At 41.6% G+C, this 22,002-nt stretch overlaps 1 protein-coding gene across 1 annotated transcript in view; it reads left to right on the top strand.

Moving 5' to 3' along the window:
• Positions 1-16,534, top strand: part of LOC101831958 (lithocholate 6-beta-hydroxylase-like) — a 45,500-nt gene extending 28,966 nt beyond the window's left edge. Inside the window, exons 10-13 of the mRNA XM_005079909.4 lie at positions 6,825-6,985; positions 8,349-8,575; positions 13,743-13,905; positions 16,015-16,534. Of these exons, the coding sequence (XP_005079966.1) occupies positions 6,825-6,985; positions 8,349-8,575; positions 13,743-13,905; positions 16,015-16,110 (647 nt within the window). The 3' untranslated portion in view covers positions 16,111-16,534. The remainder of the gene's footprint in view (positions 1-6,824; positions 6,986-8,348; positions 8,576-13,742; positions 13,906-16,014) is intronic.
• The last annotated feature ends 5,468 nt before the right edge of the window (positions 16,535-22,002 follow it).

Raw genomic sequence — 22,002 nt, 5'->3', positions numbered from 1 at the left:
TCTTTTCCACCAACAGGACCAGATAAACTGGGCCCTGTATCTGGACCTGCCTTCCAGTGCCAGGGGACTGCCACAGAGTTTCCCTTCCTGCAGGAGCCTACGCACCATAGTTTCCTGGTCTTCTTCTCTACCCACGGGACCAGGCAATTTGGGGTCTGTTTCTGGGCCCGTGCTCCAGTGCATGGAGACTGCCACTGAGTCTCCCCTCCCGGTGGGAGCTTATGCACCCCAGATTCCTGGTCTTCTTCTCCACCTACAGGACCAGGACTAGGACCAGGAATAGAAGAACTACAAAGTATTGGAATTGCTTGCACCCACCGAAAGTGAACTCTGGTCCCCTGACCACCAGGCCAGTAAGAGGCTCTTTATGCACCCACTAGAAGAAGGAATGGGAAGGAGACAATACAAAAACACACTCAGCAAAAGAAAAACAAATATGACACCGCCAGATTCTAGAGACTCCACACCACCACGACTCCAACATTCCAATGCAAATGAAGCAGACGAGAATGACCTTAAAAACAACTTTATGAAAATGATAGAGGCCCTCAAAGAGGATATGGGAAAATCCCTCAAAGAAATGGAAGAAAAAACAAACCAAAAAAATGCAAGAAATGGAAGAAAAAACAAACCAAAAAAATTCAAAAGATGCAACAAATGGATGAAAAGACAAAGTAAAAATTGTAAGAAACAATTCAAACAGAGCAAGGGTTGAGAACTGAAGTAGAGACAAAAAATCACAATCTGAAGGAAGGCTGGAAATAGAAAAGCTGGGCAAATGGTCAGGTACTACAGATGCAAGCATAACCAACAGAATATAAGAGATGGAAGAGAGAATCTCAGGTGTTGAAGATACACTAGGAGAAGTGGATTCATCGACCAAAGAAAATCTTAAGTCCAACAAATCCTTAACACAAAATATCCAGGAAATATGGGACACCATGAAAAGACCAAACCTAAGAATAATAGGTATACAAGAAGGTGAAGAAAACCACCTCAAAGGGGCAGAAAACATATTCAACAAAATCATAGAAGAAAACTTTCCCAACCTAATGAAAGACATGGCAATGAAAGTACAAGAAGCCTACAAAACACCAAATAGAGTGGACCAAAAAAGGAAGTTCCCTTGCCACAAAATAGTAAAAGCCCAAAACATACAGAATAAAGAAAGACTATTAAGAGCAGCAAAGGAAAAAGGCCAAGTAACATACAAAGACAAACCTATCAGAATCACACCTCACTTCTCCATGGAAACTCTGAAAGCCAGAAGGTCCTGGATAGATATTGCAACAACACTAAGAGACCACAGATGCCATCCTAGACTGCTATGCCCAGCAAAGCTTTCAATCACTATAGATGTAGAAAACAAGATATTCCATGACAAAACCAGATTCAAACAATACATATCCACTAACCCAGCCCTACAGAAAGTTCTGGAACAAAAACTCCAACCCAAGCAAGTTAACTACAACCAGAAAAACATTTCCCAACAGCGAAAAGAAAAAAGAGGTGGAAATCCACATACAAGACCACCAATAACAACCATTCCAAAAGAAACAAGAATGAGCAATCAATGGCCATTAATATCCCTCAATATTAATGGTCTTAACTCACCATAAAAAGACACAGGCTAACAGAATGGATTCGAAGACAGAACCCATCCTTCTGCTGCATACAAGAAACACACCTCAGCCTCAAAGACAGACATTACCTCAGAGTTAAGGGTTGGGAAAAATTTTCCAATCATATGAACCCAAGAAAAAAGCTGTGGTAGCAATCCTAAAATCTAACAAATTAGACTTTAAGATGAAATCAATCAAAAGTGATGAAGGAGGTCATTTCATACTCATCACAGGAGAAATCCACCAAGATGAAGTCTCAATTCTGAACATCTATGCCCCAAATAAAAAGGCATCCACGTTTGTAAAAGAAACATTACTGAAACTCAAATCACACATAAAGCCCCACACACTTATAGTGGAATACTTAAACATCCCATTCTCAGCATTAGACAGGTCCACTAGACAGAAACTTAACAAAGAAGCAAAGGAACTAAAAGAAGTTGTGACCCAATTGGGTTTGACAGTCATCTATAGAACATTCCATCCACATAAAAAGAATATACCTTCTTCTCACCACCACATGGAATCTTCTCAAAAATCGACCACATACTTGGCAACATATCAAACCTCAGCAGCTTTAAAAAAATTGGAATAACTCCATGCATCTTAGCAGACCACCATGCATTAAAATTAGAACTCAACAACAACACAAATCGCAGAAACCCTGCAAACTCATGGAAATTGAATAATGCACAATTGCACCGCTCCAGAGTAAAAAAAGAAATAAAAAAAGAAATAAAGACTTCCTGGAATTCAATGAGAATGAAGACACAACATACCCAAACCTATGGAACACTTTGAAAGCAGTGCTACGAGGGAAGTTCATAGCAATAAGAGTCCACCTGAAGGAACTTGAGAATAGTTACACTAGAGAATTAACAGCACAGTTGAAGCTCTAGAACACAAAGAAGCAAACTCACCCAGGAGGAGTAGACACCAGGAAATAATCAAACTGAGGGCTGATATCAATAAAGTAGAAACTAGGAAACCAATACAAAGAATCAATGCAATGAAGAGTTAGTTCTTTGAGAAAATCAACAAGATAGAAAAACCTTTATCCAAACGTACAAAACAGCAGAGTGTGAACATGAAATTAACAAAATCAGAAATGAAAAGGGGGACATAACAACGGACTCTGAGGAAATCCAGAGAATCACCAGATCACACTTTGGAAACCTGTACTTCACAAAATTTGAAAATTTAAAGGAAATGGACAATTTTCTGGATAGCTGTCACTTGCCAGAATTAAATCAAGATCAGATAAGCAATTTAAATAGACCTATAACCCCTATGGAAATAGAAGCAGTCATCAAATTTTCCCAACCAAAAAAAGCCCAGCTGCAGATGGCCTCAATGCAGAACTCTACCAGAAATTCAAATAACAGTTTATGCCAATTCTTCTCAAAGTATTCCATGCAATAGAAGTAGAAGGGTCTTTGCCAAACTCTTTCTACGAGGATTCAATAACCTTGATACCCAAGCCACACAAAGATACAACTAAGAAAGAGAACTTCAGACCAATATCCCTCATGAACATTGAGGCAAAAATACAGGCAAATTGGATCCAACAACACATCAAAACAATCATCACCATGATCAAGTAGGTTTCATCCCAGGGATGCAGGGATGGTTCAACATAAGAAAATCTATCAACGTAATTCACCATATAAACAAGCTGAGAAACAAAAATCACATGATCATCTCTCTATATCTTGAAAAAGCCTTTGACAAAATTCAACATCACTTCATGATAAAGGTCTTGAAGAGATTCGGGATAACAGGAACATACCTAAACATAATAAAAGCTATATACAGCAAACCAACAGCCAACATCAAACTAAATGGACAGAAACTCAACGCAATTCTGCTAAAATTCTGAACAAAACAAGGCTGTTACTCTCTCTATACCTTTCAGTATTGTACTTGAAGTTCTAGCTACAGCAATACGACAACAAAAGGAGATCAAGGGGATACAAATTGGAAAGGAAGAGGTCAAACTTTCACTATTTGCAGATGATATGTTAGTTTACATATGTGATCCAAAATACACTACCAGGGAACTCCTACAGCTGATAAATACTTTCAGAAAAGTGGCAGGATACAAGATCAACTCAAGAAATCAGTAGCCCTAATATACAGACGATAAAAGCGCTGAGAAAGAAATCAGAGAAACATCACCCTTTACAATTGCCACAAACAACATAAAATATCTCGGAGTAATGCTAACCAAACAAGTGAAAGATCTATATCGCAAGAACATGAGTCTTTAAAGAAATTAAAGAAGACATCAGAAAATGGGATGATCTCCCATGCTCTTGGATAGGTAGGATCAATGTATTAAAAATGGCAATCCTGCCAAAAGCAATCTATAGAGTCAATGCAATCCCCATCAAATTCCAGCACAATTCTTCACAGACCTTGAAAGAACAATTCTCAACTTTATATGGAAAAACAAAAAATCCAGGATAATCAAAACAATGCAGCGTCTGAAGGCATCACCATCCCTGACTTCAAGCTCTATTATAGAGCTATAGTCCTGAAAACTGCTTGGTATTGGCACAAAAATAGACAGATAGACCAATGGAATCAAATTGAAGACCCTGAGATTAAGCCACAAACCTATGAACACCTGATTTTCGACAAAGAAGGTAAAATTATGCAATGGAAGAAAGAAAGCATCTTCAACAAATGGTGCTGGCATAACTGGATGCTGGCATGTAAAAGAATGTGGATAGATCCATGTCTATCACTATGCACAAAACTTAAGTCCAAATGGATCAAAGACCTCAACATAAATCCAACCACACTGAACCTCTTAAAAGAGATAGTAGGAGGTACCCTTGAATGATTGGTACAGGATACCACTTCCTGAACATAAAACTAGTAGCACAGACACTGAGGTCAACAATTAATACATGAGACCTCCTGGAAATGAGAAGCTTATGTAAGGCAAAGGACACAGTCAACAAGACCAAAAGGCAGCCCACAGAATGGGAAAAGATATTCATTAACCCCACATCTGACAGAGGACTGATCTCCAAAATTTACAAATTACTCAAGAAGCAAGTCTCCAAAACACCAAAGGATCCAATTAAAAAGTGGGCTACAGGACTAAATAGAGAATTCTCAATAGAAGAGTCTAAAATAGCTGAGAGGCACTTGAGAAAGTGCTCAACATCCCTAGCCATCAAGGAAATACAAATCAAAACAACTCTGAGATACCATCTCACTCCTGTCAGAATGGCTAAAATAAAAAACACCAATGACAGTTTATGCTGGAGAAGATGTGGAGAAAGGGGAACACTCCTCCACTGCTGGTGGGAGTGCCGACACATACAACCACTTTGGAAATCAGTATGGAGATTCCTCAGAAAAATGGGAATCAGCCTACCACAAGACCCAGATATTCCACTCTTAGGCATATATTCAAAAGATGCACATTCATACAACAAGGACATCTGTTCCACTATAGCAGCATTATTTGTAATAGCCAGAACTTGGAAGCAACCTAGATGCCCCTCAACCGAAGAGTGGATATAGAAAATGTGGTGCGTTTACACAGTGGAGTACTACTACCCAGTGGGAAAAAACAATGGAATCTTGAAATTTGTAGGCAAATGGATGGCCCTAGAAGAAACCATCCTGAGTGAGGTAACCCAGTCACAAAAAGAGAAACATGGTATGTACTCTCTCATATATGGATTTTAGACATAGATCTGGGGAGTGCCAGCCTACAATCCCACAGACAGAGACTCTGATATACAAAACCTTCATCCAGTGACTGATGGAAGCAGAGGCAGACTCCCACAGCTAAACACTGTACTGAACTCAAGGAACCCAGTGACAGAGAGGGAGGACTGATGAGCAAGGGGGTTAAGACTAGGTTGGTTTAATCCCCAGAAACAGCTGACCTGAACAAGGAGTAGCTCTTGAATCCCAGACTGATGGCTGGGAATCCAGAATGGGACTGATCATGACACCCTGAATGTGGGTGTCAGTGAGGATGCCTAGGCAATCTGTGGGGCCTTGGGTAGTAGATCAGTATTTATCCCTGGCATACAAATGGACTTTGGGTGCCCATGCCACAGTGAGAAATGCACTCTCACCCTGGACTCTTGGGGGAGGGTCTAGGTCCTGCCCTGGATGAAATGACAGACCTTGGACACCCCCATGGAGGGCCTCACCCTCCCTGGGGAAACAAGGAGGTATCAGGGGGTTGGAGGGAGGGTATGGGAGGAGGGGAGGGAAAGGGAGAGGGACCTGGGATTGACATGTGAAGCAACCTTGTTTCTAATTTAAATTTAATAATAAAAAATAAAAACCACAACAACAACGAAAAACTCATGATAGGCAGCTCACAATTACTGGCAACTCCAATTCCAGGGGCTCTGACACCATTGTTTGATTTCAGTGTGTTTATACGCATGCACACGCACGCATGCGCGCGCGCGCGCGCACACACACACACACACACACACACACACACACAAAGTTAATTTTAGAAACAAGATGGGTCTTCCCATAACAATTAACATAATCAAGATAAACTCTATGGGCCTATCAGGAAGTAAGTTGGTTTTGATGACACCACAACACCATGCCTGGGAACTTATCTCCTAGGTGATTCTGGATCCTATTAAGTTGTCAGTCACTATCAACTACCACAATACTTTTGTTTTCATTCCATACTAATATAACATTCTGTCTCTTGATACTGCCCAGTTGTGATGATATTAATTTGGCCTAATATTTGGTCACCAATAATGTAGTTCTTAAGTCATCTTGAACTAAAATAATTTGACCATGGGACTGGAGAGAAGGCTCAGCAATTAAGAGCACTGGCCACTCTTCCTGAGGACCTGGATTTGATTCACAACACTCATGCAGCAGCTCACAGCCATTGTAATTCCAGTTGCAAGGGATCTGATGCCCTCCCCTACCCTCCATGGACATCAGGGATGCATGTGATACACAGGTGTACATGCAGATAAAACACCCATACACGTAAAATATGCTTAAAAATAATTGGACCTTCTTCTGGTATGTCAGACAAACACAAGAGTGGAACTCAGTCCCAGTGACTCTGGACCACCTTTTTCTGTTCTTTCCTAGACAGCTGGGGGCACCATTTGAATTTATTTTCTTGTCAACTCTGATATTCTGCTTTGATCTTCCTTATCTACAATGTTCTTTTCCTTTTAGCTCTTTCCGATCTAGAAATGGCAGCACAAGCCATTATTTTCATTTTCGCTGGTTATGAATCCACAAGCACCTCCATTTGTCTCGTATTGTATGAACTGGCCACCCACCCTGATGTGCAGAAGAAACTTCACGATGAGATTGACAGCGCTCTGCCCAATAAGGTGAGAGGATGGTACCCAGAGGGTGGGCAGAAACTCCAGGATGAGATTGACAGCTCTCTGCCAAATAAGGTGAGAGGATGATACCCAGAGAGGGAGGGCAGAAACTCCAGGATGAGATTGACAGCGCTCTGCCCAGTAAGGTGAGAGGATGGTACCCAGCGGGAGGGCAGAGCAAAGGACTGGCAAGAACATGTCTCATCACTTGCAATGAGAGTGTTCACAGAGAGCCACACAATGGTTCTTCCACCGAGCAAGAGTCTAAGAGAAACAAAGGGAGGGACATAAGTGATAAATGTGATGCAGAAATGCACAATCTTTAATACAGTGCTGGCTCTGGTGCATCTGTTCTCCTTTATGACAATAATACCAAGTAAGAGATGCCAGGAAACCTTTGTGACACTTGAGAATAGGCACCAGTTCCTTAAGTGTCTGCACAGATATCTCTGCTGATGTCCTCAGGATGCTGTCCAGGCTATCTATGGTGCTGGTAATTTTACAACAATAAGTTTTCTGAGTCATGCTGAGTGACCATGGGACCCTCTCTCTGTCATTGAAGCAATTGTCTCACCCAGACCTAATTGGCTCCAAAGTTCATGAGGGCTAGGAGATTCTCTTCAAGGTAGGACGCCAGTTTCTTTTGATCAGAACGTTAACTTTTGGAGTACCCCTGACTTATCTTCATCCCCATGCTAGGGCACAGGACAGCTGGAGCCAACTTCAGCTTGGCGTCTTTCCCACGAGTTCATTCATCTTTTCCCCATGCTTTTCAGCTGGCCTGCCACTTCCTCTGTGTATTTCAGTTCTTCCTCTCTTCCTTTATCTAGAAAAGGTATTTTTTTTCTCCTTCGAAATCGTCTTCACCAGCTCACACAGAGGCAGCTTCTAGTCTGTCATCTTACCCAGAACCCTTAATTGTACCTTTCACTGAACTAATCCCATAATCTAAGGATATACCAAGATGTGGCATTGTCAATTTCAGCCTGGTTGGGCCAGGAGTGGGGAGTTCGTTCTTTGCAATGACTGATGGTCTATGGAGATGAGACAATCACATTTTTGTTCGAGAGTAACTGTCATAATATACTGGTAATATATGCTCACATGGGAAAAATCACAGCAAAACAATGCTGAGGATGAGGAGATCTGGACAGGGGAGTGTCCCAAGTTGATCCTATGATAAAAATTATACTTTACATCTTAATGGGCCATAATCAGAACAAAGATCATCACAGGTATAGAATGATTAAGGACAAGGTCTACTAATTGAGGTTAGCTCTTAGAGCTTCTGACGTGTTTGACAGGACATGACAAACCGAATTGAGGAGCCAGTCCAAACCTCATCTGGAAACATGTTTTCTCTTCCCAGGCACCTGTCACCTATGATGTCCTGATGGGCATGGAGTACCTGGACATGGTGATAAATGAAGGTCTCAGATTGTACCCAATTGCTAACAGGCTAGAGAGGATCTCGAAGAAGGCTGTAGAAATCAATGGACTGTTCATTCCTAAAGGGATTACAGTTATGGTACCAACCTATCCTCTTCATCGGGACCCTGAGTACTGGCCAGAGCCTGAGGAGTTCCGCCCTGAAAGGTACAGAGACTCTGTAAGAAGAGAGAAGCTCTGGGCTTTTGACATCTCAATGCTACACCCAGTGACACTATTCCTCCAACAAAACCACACATAATAATCCTTCTAATCCTTTCAAATGGTGCCATTCCCTGGTATTCTATTCAAAAATAGAAGCCTATGGGGGCCATTCTTATTCAAACCACCACATTCCATTCCCTGGCCTCCACTGGGTTATAGGCATAACATAATACAAAAATGCATTCAGTCTCAACATTGTTTAAAAGTCCAAAGTACAAAGACGTTTCTGAGACTCAAGTCAATCTCTTAACTGTAGCCCTCTGTAAAATTAAAATAAAGAAAACTGATCACATTAACTACCAACATACAATGGCACAAGATATGCATTACCATTCCAAAAGGGAGGAGAGGGACCATAGTGAGTAAATACTAGACCAAAGCAAGACCAAAACCTAGCAGGACAAACTCCAAGTCCTGAATCTCCAAATCTGATGTCAAAGAGGTGTTCAGATCTCCAACACCTTTCAGATCTGTTGACTGAAACACACTTCTCTCTCATGCTGGTTCCACACTTCATCAGCAGCTCTCCTTGGCAGGTCCCATAGCTCTGACATCTCCAACATCTTGGGGCCTCCAATGAAATCCAGGCTTCACCTTCACAGTTTCACACAGTGGCCTCTCTGGGCCTCCATGTAGGGATGCCCCTGACACATGCCTGTCCTCATGATCTTTCCTTAGTCATGTAGAGAGATTCCATAATACCTCTCCTGTATCCTTGACAGTAACACTAGACCACATGGCCAAAACTGCCAAATTCTGCTGCTTGCTGGGGCTGGAACTTGGCCCCCTCATTCTGTTACATCTGCATCACCTTTCTATTTTTGATAGTTTCCTTCACTGCCTAAGCTTTCCTTTACTTCTTTTTCACAAGTTGGAAGCTTAGCTGGGTATGGTCTTGCCATGAAGTCACCACCACTCCCTTTATTCTATTTAGCATCAGGTTTTTTCTTTAATCAGTTTATCTCCTTGAACACAGAACTGGCTGCATTGAGCTTCCTCCCACTCATTTTCTCCTCAAACTACATTTTCTATTTTTCCTTGTATGGCCTCCTCATTTTCATTATGCATAAGAGTGACCACTAGTAACCACATGACACAGTCAATACCAGGCTGTGTTGAAATCTCTTCTGCCAAAACCATTAATCTAAAACTCTTCAATTTAGCCTCAGGCAGATTTTTTTTGACAAGGGTAGAAAGCAACCAATTCTTTGACAAATATCACAAGAATGATTTCAAGGCCAGTGACTAATATTTTCCCCTCTGAAAATTCTTGAACCAGCTGTCACAGTTCACATCACCCTCAACATTATTGTCCATGTTCCGATACTAAGATGGCCCATGAATCCCTACTTAAAGCATTCAACCACTTTTTTAGTTCAAAGTCCAAAACTTTTCCATGTTCTTCCAGGAAACAGCATGGTCAGACCTGTCACAGTGATTCCAAGTCCCTGGTACTGACTTCTGTCTTAGTCACTGTTCTATTGCTATGAGAAGACACCATGGCCCAGATAACTCTTATGAAGGAAAGCATCTAATTGGAGACTGGCTTACAGTTTTAGAGGTTTAGTTCATTATCATCATGGTGAGAAACATGGTGGCATGTAGGCTAGCACCAGAGCAGTAATGGAGAGATACATCTTATCCTGATCCATAGGCAGAGAGACTCTGAGATTGGCATGAGCTTTAAAAACCCCCAAGTCCACCCCTAGTGACATACCTCCTCCAACAAGGCCATGCTTCTTAATCCTTCTAATTATTTTAAATAGTACCACTCCTTAGTGACTAGGCATTCAAATATATGAGCCTATAGGGGCCATTCATATTCTTTTTTGTCTTTTTTATTTTTAAATTTAAATTAGAAACAAGGTTGCTTCGCATGTCAATCCCAGCTCCCTCTCCAAATATCACAATGCCTCTTGCAGGAAATCACATACTTCTGTACCTTTTTACATCTATATATCCTTTTGGAAGTGTGTGTGTGTGTGTGTGTGTGTGTGTGTGTGTGTGTGTGTCAGAGAGAGAGAAAGAGAGAAAGAGAGAAAGAGAGAGGTGTGCCAGTATACTCAGAAGCCAGAAGACATCAGATATCCTAGAACTTGACTTATGAGGTTGTGAGCTGTCCATTGTAGGTTCTAGGTATTGAACTCAAGTCCTTTGCAAGAACAAGTTCTCTTGAACACTGAGCAACTTTTAAAAATTATAAAGTGATGATTAATGTTGAAACCATACAAATGAACCAGAAAATAAATAAATCAATGGCCATTCAGAGTACTAAAATGTAAAGGGAAGCTTTTTCCTTGAGTGAAGCCTTCCCGCCAGCCTGGTTCTAGATCCGCATCAGTCCCAAATAAACACACAGGATGCTGGATTAATTATGAAGCTGTTGGCCTTGCTTGTTTCTTACTGGCTAGCTCTGACTTAAGTAATTACCCCATAATTGTTAATCTAAGTATTTCTCTTACCAGAGAACTTTCCGGGCTTCCTACCCCATGGCGTTACATCTCGACTCTCTGTCTTTCTCCTTCCCAGAGTCCTTCTGGACTCCTAGTCCCACCTATCTTGATTCCTATTGGCCAGCAGTGCTTTATTGACAAATGCACAGGACTTCCCCCCCAACACTAAAATATTAACATTAACCTCATTGATAAGGTGATACTTGCCCTTGTAGGTGCACATCTGTGTGTGCATGTGAAGACTTAGAAAAGCTGGTGTAGCATCATTTCAGTTGTATTTTGAGTAGCCATTTACTTAAATAAGTCATGAACTATCTGCTATTTCACAGTAGATATGTCTTTTTAGTTAACTATACACTACTATAATTTAGTGAAACACAACATAATTTTAGAAATGAGGGCTTGTTTTTTGCTCCCTTTACCTCCCTGAATTTATTACTAGCTTTGAAATATTTTATTACATTTGTGCCAAGAGGGTATGTACATAACACAGCATAGGTCAGAGGACAACTTATGGAAGTTGTTTCTGCTCTTCAACCATGTGGGGCCTGAGGATTGAACTCAGGTCATCAGGTTTAACAGCAATCACCTTCATCCACTGAGCTATCTCATTAACTGTATAATCAGGTTCAGGAAACAGTTCCATTATCCATTTGGTTAGCCTCCTCTGGGTCCTCTGGTGTAATTTTAATGGCACAGAGGTCTGAAAGGCAGGGCAATTGCCTTTCTAAGGACAGTGGTGACCTCAGAAACTACCAGCCCTGTCTTGGGCTGCCATCTTGGGCCATCTTCTTCACAGTTTCCATGACTCTAGAGCCCAAGTCACCTCTTTCAAGATGTCTAAGGTAGTCCTCCCTGGAGATGGCTTGAGCATTCTAGTTAGTGTGAAGGTCAGGGGTCAGGCATGGTTTGCAACTTAAAAATAGATGGTGTTGCATACTATGTTAGAAAGCAAAATCAGTAATTTAAGGCAGTGACTAGTAAGAGAACGAGCCCGACACCCACACTCCATTTGCCCATTCACTACACACTTCCTTATAGCTGGGACCTTGTCTTGTCAGCAGTGGTGGCCCTAGTGCCATTATTATATCTGCACACTGGACATATGGAAGGAGTCTATCAGAGTTGATTGATTCCTCTGTTCTCTTGACCAGAGTATCTGTCTCATCAATTCTGCTTCCTGTAGTTCACAGTCTGTCACTTTACTTTTGTTTGATTCACACAGTCACCAAACAGTTAGTGCAGACCATGTGCCAGGACCAAGTCAGTCTTTGAGAAACCTAACTGTTACAAAGGCAGTGGAGGATTTGACCTGTAATTCAGTACAATCTATGTCATAAAGCTATATGATTCTTTATGTGGGGATCCATGTGTGTACATGTGCTTGTGTGGGTGCACATGTGTGTGTGTGTGTGATTGTGGGAGTACACATTTGTGTTTCTCTGTGTGTATATGTGTGTTGGAGGTGTATATATGTATAGGTGTATTGCATGAGTGGGATGAGTGCATGTGTATATATGTCTGAGGCATGGAGAAACCTCAGATGCCGCTCTCCAAGAGCCCACCACTCTTGTGACGGGATCTCTCATTGGACCAGGACTTCTCTAAGAGCAGCTGGACAGTGAATTCCAGGGATCTGATCATGTCCATCCCCCATCTTGCCACTGCTAGGATTACAGGCACACCCCACCATGTCCAGCTTTCCGTGCAGGTTCCAGGGATCAAACACAGACCCTCACACTTGACAGAGAAGTACTTTACTGCATAAGCCACCTCCCAAATCCCATGTAATTATTATAATGCATTTTTTGTGTCCACCCCTGTGAACTTCTTATCCACACATGGCTCAATTTATCCACACTTCTATGGTACTTCCTAGCATATCACATGTAAATACTTCTCTTTTTCTTGCAAATTATCAAAAACAGTTTTAAAACACTGATTATTGTTGTTCTTGTCACTTCCTCAGGATCATTTCTTTGTCACCTAAATAGTCAAATAATGAAAAAATAAATCTGAATACATTCAGCTCTACATGTTCAGTAGATATTTTCTAGCTTAGTGGATAAGGTAGACATAGACGTCTTTCGTGATGCTACGGTAGAGACTCACTCTGTGTCCCAGAAAGATATTTGGCTTTGGCTATTCTTTGGAGGGAGGGGAAGAAAGCAAAAGCAATTCCGAGAAAAAAGAAGAAGCCCACAAGGAAAATACAGGTGAGGAGAGCTACAAAGAAGGAAATGAAACGAGAGGAGAAGGAGTAATGGAGGAGGGAAAATGACCCTTTCCCATAGTGACAGAATTTTTTGTCTTCTCCTAAGTGTGAGGCAGGAGCCTTCAGTGTGGACAATCCCAATATGTCTTTTGAGAAGAACACTTCACCACCACAAATGGGATACTTTGTGTTTAAGGATGTGTTTTCTCTCAAAAAGCATTTGTTTCCACTTGTCTCAGCAACACAGAAAACGCCTATTCTTTGGTGTGAGTAGGAAGGATCCTTAGCTCACAGTTAGTCAGATGCCTGTAGCAAGGCTTCGATTGCAAGTCCACAAATGTACGCTGCACCTTCCTGGTGGAGGGGTGTGAGAACTCCAAATGGGGAGCTTTTGGGGTCTTTATGTCCCGTAGCCTCGTCCTCACTCCTGTGGTGTCTCCAGGTTCAGCAAAGAGAACAAGGGCAGCATTGATCCTTATGTATACATGCCCTTTGGGAACGGACCCAGGAACTGCATTGGCATGAGGTTTGCCCTCCTAAGCATGAAACTGGCTGTCGTCAGTGTCCTGCAGAACTTCACCCTCCAGACTTGTGAGCAAACAGAGGTGAGGCCAAACGCTGTCTCAATAAATACTTCAACTTGCATTTTTAAAAAGTTTAGAGCTTTGCATATAGAAAATAATTGCTTGTCTTGGTTACTTTTTTTTCTGTTGTTGTGATAAAACACCATAACCAAGACAACTTAGTTTTAAAAAGTGTTTAATTGAGTTTATGGTTCTAGAGGATTGAGGTCCTTGATGGTGAAGGGAAGGCATGGCAGCAGGTAGAGCTGAGAGTTCACATAGGAGGAGAGGCTGGAAATGAATGGCATTAATCTTTGAAACCTCAAAGCCCACCCCCAATGACACACCTCCTCCAAAAAGGCCACACCTCCCAATCCTTCCCAAGCAGGTCTATCAACTGGGGACCAAGTATTCAAACATTAACCTGTGGAGCCATTTTCATTCAAGCCACCACACTGTTCTCTGACGTTTTAATAATGTATGGAACAAAGAATGTATTTATAGTCTGATATGAGCTTTAAAAGTCCTTCCATCCTAAGCTGTGTCTGAATCAAGCGCAAATAAGGAATTCACTTGGAGTCAGTGCAGGTTAGTGGGACATGATTATATGAAATCTCCTTGAAATTGAGCCCAAGTTAACTGGAGATGGGGAGACATTGTGCACATAGCATATGATAATGGCTTCATCATGGTTTGTGACTGGTGGGTGTCACTTGGACTTAAGGGAAGTTTCCGGGTGTCAGGGGCTCCCAATCACCGGCTGTGCTTTAGAACTTTTAAAGAGTTTTAAACACTCATGTCTGGTGATATCAGGTACGTTGAAATAATTCACCTAGAGTGTGGCTTTTAAAGATACAAGTTAGTCTTCTGCACGACCAAAATTGAGAGTCACTGATGTGACACAGGATATGCGTGTCATTAAGGGTGGCCTTTGAAGTTTCCAAAGCCCACACTAGTCCCAGTGTTGTTGTTCTCTCTGCGTGTGGATCAAGATGTAGTTCTCAGCTCCTTCTCCACCACACCCACCATGCCTGCTTCTGTGCTCCCCACCATGATGACAATGGACCAAGCCTCTGAAACCGTAAGCCAGCCCACAGGGAAATGCTTTCTTTTGTAAGAGCTGCCATGGTCGTAGTACTGCTTCACAGCAATGGAACAGTGACTAAGACAATGGAGATACTATGTAAATCACTGCCCAACAGTTGAGTTCTAACATACATGTGAAGTATGCAGCGCTTGATTTCCTGTTGGTTGCTTTTCTTCATGGGAGGCCAGGAGGATATAAGTGGCCTATGACTGCAATGTAGCTGTCCTGTCAACACATGCAGGGGTTTATTTGGATGGACAGACGGACAGAACATTTAGTCTTGGAAGGAAGCAGGACTCTGAGACACCAATCAAGCTCCCTTCACCCACAGTTTGACACCTTTTTCCGTGGCAATTTTCTTTCCCTTTTCTGTACTGAGATCAAATCGTTATGTTGGAAGCATCCCCATGCCCTCAAGACTGAAGCACAATGATTGTGTAAACATTGAATTATGCAAGATAACCTTTCAAACTACCCTTGGAAGCTAAGATAACAAGGGGATGACAAGGGTCAGTGATTCCTGGAGTCCTTGCCCACCATTGAACTGAATGGGCAAAGCTGGTGCCTAGATACTTTGGTAACTGAGTCACTCCATATGGGTGAAATGTGCTCAGGATATCCTTATGCTTCAATGAGTGTAAAATTAACTTTATATTGCCTTCAAAATTCATTTTCCATATACTTAAGACATGATCTAAAATTTTAACTTGGAGGGCTGGAGAGATGGCTCAGCCATTAAAGGCTAGGCTCACAATAAAAAATTTTAACTTGGCCTTTGACCTAATATTTAAATCACTAAAGAACACAAACCAACATATTTTTTCTAGCTGTGTACACACAATAGGTGCTCAACTAATACTTTCCTTATAAGAAGATAGATAAGTGATTTTACCATCCAGTCTCAATGAATACGTAGGTATAAAGAACTCAGGATATAGGATACTGATATAGAGTGTGTTTGTGTGCATAAAGTATCCTGGTCCTTAATGTATCTGTTCTCTTTGCTACATTCATTGCTGATGCTTCACTCATTGCTTCTCATTGTAATGGTTCAACTACTGCAGAACCACCTGAAGTTCGCCAGGCAAATAATTCTCCAGCCAGAAAACCCCATCATCCTGAAGATCATATCAAGAGATAAACCCATAACCGGAGCATGAATTTCCCTCAGGAATTATGCTATATTCTTCAATGGGACTGTGTCACAGAACACCAGCAAATTTAATTTAGCACAGAATGTAGCACAGATGAAATTGGCTTACTGAACTTTCATTGATGATTGAGAACTCAGTACTTCACTGAATGTGTTCAGTGTCTATAGGGAGTATTATCTATTGTGTAATTCAATGGAAATAATTAAGTCAATGATAGTTGTGGAGATTCATCTTCTGATTCTCTTGTAACCATCTACACTAATTGCAATTAGTTCCATCAATTCTGAGCTCCAACTGTAGTAACTGTTTCTTTATAGTTCTATCAATAATTTTTATGAAAATAGAAACTATTGTGTTGACTGTTAGTAAAAATATATCAAACTGTTTCTTTGTAAAATTTTATGATATTGAGGATATAAATAAATATCTCCTTCAAAAAATGTGATGTCATTATACACATTAATGGGAAAAACACTGAATCAATAAAACAAGATGCTAATCCTTTCCAATCACCATGATCACCCATTGCTTCCTGATTGTGGATGCCACATGACCTATCTTCTAGCTCCTGCCCCCTGGTTTCCCCTCCACAATGGACTCTCCACCAGAACTCCTTCTCCTTAAACTAGCTTTTCTCAGAGTTTTTATCATAGTAACAGAAAAAAAAACCAAGACAGAATCCATCTTGAGCTCCCCCTGTCCTACAACAATGAACATAAAATAGAAATGGCCGACTGGTTAATGGATTGGGCAACAAAGGCTATCACATTCCAGTCTTATCCAGTATCAGAGACTTCACTGGGGTTCTCCCACTTTAGTTTCCAACCTTCCATTCTCTTCCTGAGTCATTTAGTCTAAAACCATTGTGTGGGGCTCACGAAGGAGGCCAATGCTGATTCCAAATGAGACTCAGAACTTTGGAGAAGATGTCTGCATGGAAGGCAGCCTGGTGGGTGTGCGAGTTCAAGCCAGCAATAAAGCCTCCACTAAAGTGTATCCTTACACAAGAAACTTGTGCTTCAGTGAGTAGAGAGCCCACTGATGACTTCAGCACCAGAGTAATCTGTCTCTTCTGGCCTCTGCAAGCACCTGTTCAGGCATGCACAGACCCACACATGCACACACACACAATTAAAATAAAACAATTTTTTGAAGGGATGGGTATTTGTTTACTGGGGAAGGTTTTTTAATTGAAAACATATTTTTCCTCACATAACATATCCTGCTTATGGTTTTTTTCCCTCTACTCCTCCAAGCCACCCCACACACACACACAATACCTCTATCTAGATCCACTCATTTTCTGACTCCCACTAGAAAACAAACAGGCTGCTAAGGGTTAATAATAAAAATATAATATTAAAACAACCAGAAAAGCTGGGTGTTGGTGGCGCACGCCTTTAATCCCAGCACTTGGGAGGCAGAGGCAGGCGGATATCTGTGAGTTCTACAAAGTGAGTTCCAGGACAGCCTCCAAAGCCACAGAGAAACCCTGTCTTGAAAAAAAAACAGAAAAAAGAGCCTGAGAGAAAGCATAGGAGATTCTTATTCCCACACTCAGGGATCCCACAAAAACACTAAGCTGGAAGCCATAATACATATAGAGAGGCTCTAATACAGAACAGTGCAGGCCTGTGCATGAGGCCTCAGGCTCCGTGAGCTCACATGTGGATCTATCCTGTTGGTTTAGAGGGCCCAGTTTTCTTGGATTCCTCTGACTCTTACATTCTTTTTGCCTTCTCTTTCACAGGGTTCTCTGAGCCCTAAAGGGAGGGGTTTGATATTCCATTTAGGGCTGAGTGTCCCAAAGTCTCTCAATCTGCATAACATCTGGCTGTGAGTTTCTGTATGTGTTCCCATTGGCAGCAGGAGGAAGCTTCTCTGATTATGGCTGAACAAGGCACTGATTTCCTTGCCTGGCTAGAGGCAAAAGAACTTTCTAAAAAAGAATTGATCATGAAAGTAGAAGATGAAATGTCTAGGAAAATGAGGTAACTAAAAAGAAGGAGAAGAAAGGAGGATATAGCAGTAAATGTCATCAAAGTACATTATTTGTTTGCATAAAAATATTACTAGAAAACCCAGTGCTATTTATAATGAATAAATGCCAGTAAAAGATGTCAGGTGTCATGACCCATGCCTTCAATCCCAGGACTTGGGAGCCACAGGTGAATTTGAGGCCATTCTGATTTACAAAGTGAGTTCCAGAACAGCCAAATCTATTATACAGAGAAGCCCTGTCTCAAAAAAAAAAACAAATCAAAAACAACAAAAAGTGAATTCACCAAAGTACTAAGACTATCGAGAATAATGGAAGCCTAACCTCTCAGTCTTGGTAAAAGGAATCAGTTGCAGAACAGAAGAGGACTGATTCCTAAGAAGCCAGGGTGCAATAGGCTGTTTTGAGATAGATTCCTATTTTTCTAATAGGAATAGGTGATATATAAAAATGAGAGAGGGGGGTAGGAAGATATTTCCACATCTCTGAAAGAGTTAGGAAGCTGATATTCTAACCACCATGAACACTCTATTTACGAATAACATTTTTCTGGTTCTTTAGAGAAAAGACAGATTCCAAGGTTGAGAAAGTCCAAGAGGACCTCAGAATACCTTTTTGTGCCAGAAAGTACACACATGCCCAAATGCAAGATGTGTAAGAAAATGTCACAAGGGCCTGGAATTGTATCTGAGTTGATGGAGTGCTTACCCAGGGGTCATGTGGTGGTGCCTGCCTATAACCCAGCACTTGGAAAGTGGAGGCAGAAATTTCTGAAGTCCAATGTCAGTCTCACAGCAAGTTTGAGGCTAGTTTGAACAACATGAGATGTTGTATCAAAAGTGTTATTTGCCTTCTGGAAACATCAGGGAATGCTATGATAACCAAGAATAAAGTAACCAGTGATTCATAAGTTTCATTTTTTAAAAAATGGCTCAGGGTGAACACCTAACATCAGATCCCCATCACCTGCATAAAAGCCAGACAAGGTGGTGCATGCCTGTAATCTTATGGTACAGAGGCAAAGACGGGACATCCCTGGAGCCTGCTGGACAGGTAGTCTTGCCAAGAAATGAGCTCCAAGTCACTGAGACACACCATCTCAAAAGGTAAAGTGGAGGTTCAACAAGATTGGCTCAGCAGGTAAAGGTGCCAGCTGCCAAGACTTACAACCTGTGTTCAATCTCCAAGACCCACATAGTAGGAGAAAGCCAAACCCTGCAAGTTGTCTTATGACTCTAGACAGGCACTGTGATGCATGTGCATGTGTGTGCACACACTAAAATGTAAATGAAAATACTAACAGTGAATGGGAGAGCAGTTGTGGAAGATGCCCTCTTATCACACTCTGGCCTACGCACATATGCCCACATGTGAGCACATAAATACATACATAAGCATACAAAATACAAATAATGACAGAATGAATGGATATATTTCCAAGCAATAGGAAAATTCAACAAGGATTAGCTCTCACCTGTACTAATAGGAGCAGATCTCAACCAGACCCACACACCAGTGACTACAAAGATCAAAAGGATTTAGTTTCTTGGTATCTCCTGTATATGACAAGACAATTACACTCATGTAGTCACAAAAGCTCTGGTTACCTGTACCTGTACAAGACCCACACAAGAACAACCAGTCAACATTCCAGCATGGATGTGGAGAGGGTCATGAGTCCTCACCACATAGAGGAAGAACTCATGATAGCTGATGGCTGCCAGAGGAAGGAGAGTCAGTTTTTTCACGGGGGTGTAGTCCCAGATAGTAGCCTCTGCTCCAGTGTGTGATCCCACACTATGCACATATGGGCAGCACTAATTAGACTCAGTGGTTTGTAAAAGAAAAGAAGCTGTGAAGTTGGGAGGAGGCTTTGGAGAGCATCCAAAAGGATTTGAGCAATGAAGTAAGAGATGTATATGAACAAAATATATTGTGTACATGTATGAAATTCTCAAAGAATAAAAATTTTAATTATATTTTTGAAAAGTATTTTATTTCTGGTTCTTCTCCATTCAGATTTCTATCTTCCCTCTTAATATATATGAAAACATCAGTTCACAGGGTAGTGTTCACAGTACTGGAAAGTGTAATACACAATACTGGATGAGAAAAGTAATTAACAGTCTCATCAAGGTGTGAACCACGTAAGCTACAATAATGACCTACCTGAAAGTTATGACAACTGATGCAATGGCACAAATGTCATGGTAGTAATAAACCACATTTAAAATTGGATTTCAGGCCCTTTACATGAGATGGAACCCATACTGTCAGTGAGGTCGGGAACCTGAGATGAGATAATGCATGAGTCCTAAGAGGATGCCTACTACTGCTAATCTATGAAATGACTATAGCACTAATGAGGTGCCTAATGACATATTGCTATGTCCACTGAATAGTGCATCACTCAACCCTCATCAAAGAAGCTGCTTCTTGTAGTAGGTAGTGATCAGCAAGAAAATCTACACCTTGTCAGCATGAAGAGAGGAAGAGACTTTGGAAAGCTCAGCTCAGACGAGATTGTCTATATCATACCTGTCCCCTCACAGCTCAGGGATCTATGTGGAATGGAAGGCAAAGAGATTGTAAGAGCTAGAGGTAATGGATGACTTCAAGGAAACAGCATTTTCCAGAAACAGCATGGCAGATGCACATATGAACTCACAGAGACTGTGACAGAACTCACAAGGTCTGCACAAGCTCACACCATGCAAAATCTTAGTGTAGAGGAGCTCAGAGTCCTACCCCCAGCCAAGGAGGTATTGTCAAGTGATAGCTCCTGAGATAAGGAAAGTCAGTTTTCATCAATGGGGTGACACTGGGTTTGTCAGCTACACTCCAGGGCAGGTCTTACCCTCAGGAATAGGTATCCAACATGAACTGGACCCCATGGTTTAGTTTGGTTTGAAAGAGCTGGAGGAAATATAAAGTTATGTGGGAAGGAAGATGGAGGAGAATCTGGATGAAATAAATTATTATAATCAAAATATGAAGCTCTCAATTATTGTAAAAATTTTTAAATAAGTGTTTATAGGGAAGATGCCCAGATCTCCCTGGGAAGGGGAAATAGAAGAGAATTTGTGAGTAAGCTGAGGGTGGGTGGGGGTGGGAACATAAGTGATCAGGCTGGGGGAGGAGGGAGCTGGGGATTACTGAAAGAAACTATCGGAAATGGGGGGAGGGCATTTCAGGGTCATGTAAAAACCTGGCTCAATGGAATCTCCCAGGAATATACAAGGATGACCCCAGCTAAGACTCCTAGCAATAGCAGATACATAGCCTGAACTGGCCATTGCCTGTGACCACTTTGGTGCCTAGCCCAATTGTCATCAGAGAGACTTTGTCCAGCAACTGATGGAAACAGACACAGACCTACAACCAAGCATTTTGTGGAGTCCAGGGAATACTGCAGAACATGGGAAGAAAGGATCGTAGGAGCCAGAGGGGTCAAGGACACCACAAGAAAACTCACAGAATCAGCTAACCTGGGCTCATAGTGGCTCACAGAGACTGAACTGACAACCAGGGAGTCTGCATGGGACTGACATAGGCCCTCTGCATGCATGTTACAATTGTGTGACATACATGCATGGTGGTCCTCCTGTGGAATTCTTAACAGTGGGAGCAGGGGTTGTCTCTGATTCTCTTGCTTGCTTTTGGAACCATATTCCTCATTCAGCCCAGCCTTAATACATAAGATGGTGCTTAGTCCTACTGCAACTTGATGAGTCATGTTTTGCTGACACATAGGAGACCTGTCCTTTCCTGAATAGAAACAGAGGAGAAGTGGAAACAGAGCAGGGCAGTAGGGGAAGGACCTGGGAGGAGAGGAGGGAGAGTAAATTGTGGCCAGGGTGTAAAATAAACAAATTCATTTTTTAAAAACAGAGAGGTTT

The sequence above is a fragment of the Mesocricetus auratus genome, unplaced genomic scaffold (genome assembly GCF_017639785.1).
Source record: "Mesocricetus auratus isolate SY011 unplaced genomic scaffold, BCM_Maur_2.0 Super-Scaffold_100008, whole genome shotgun sequence".
Classification (NCBI taxonomy): Eukaryota; Metazoa; Chordata; class Mammalia; order Rodentia; family Cricetidae; genus Mesocricetus; species Mesocricetus auratus.
Note: the sequence above shows the minus strand (reverse complement) of the source record. Positions and strands in the feature narration are given on the sequence as shown.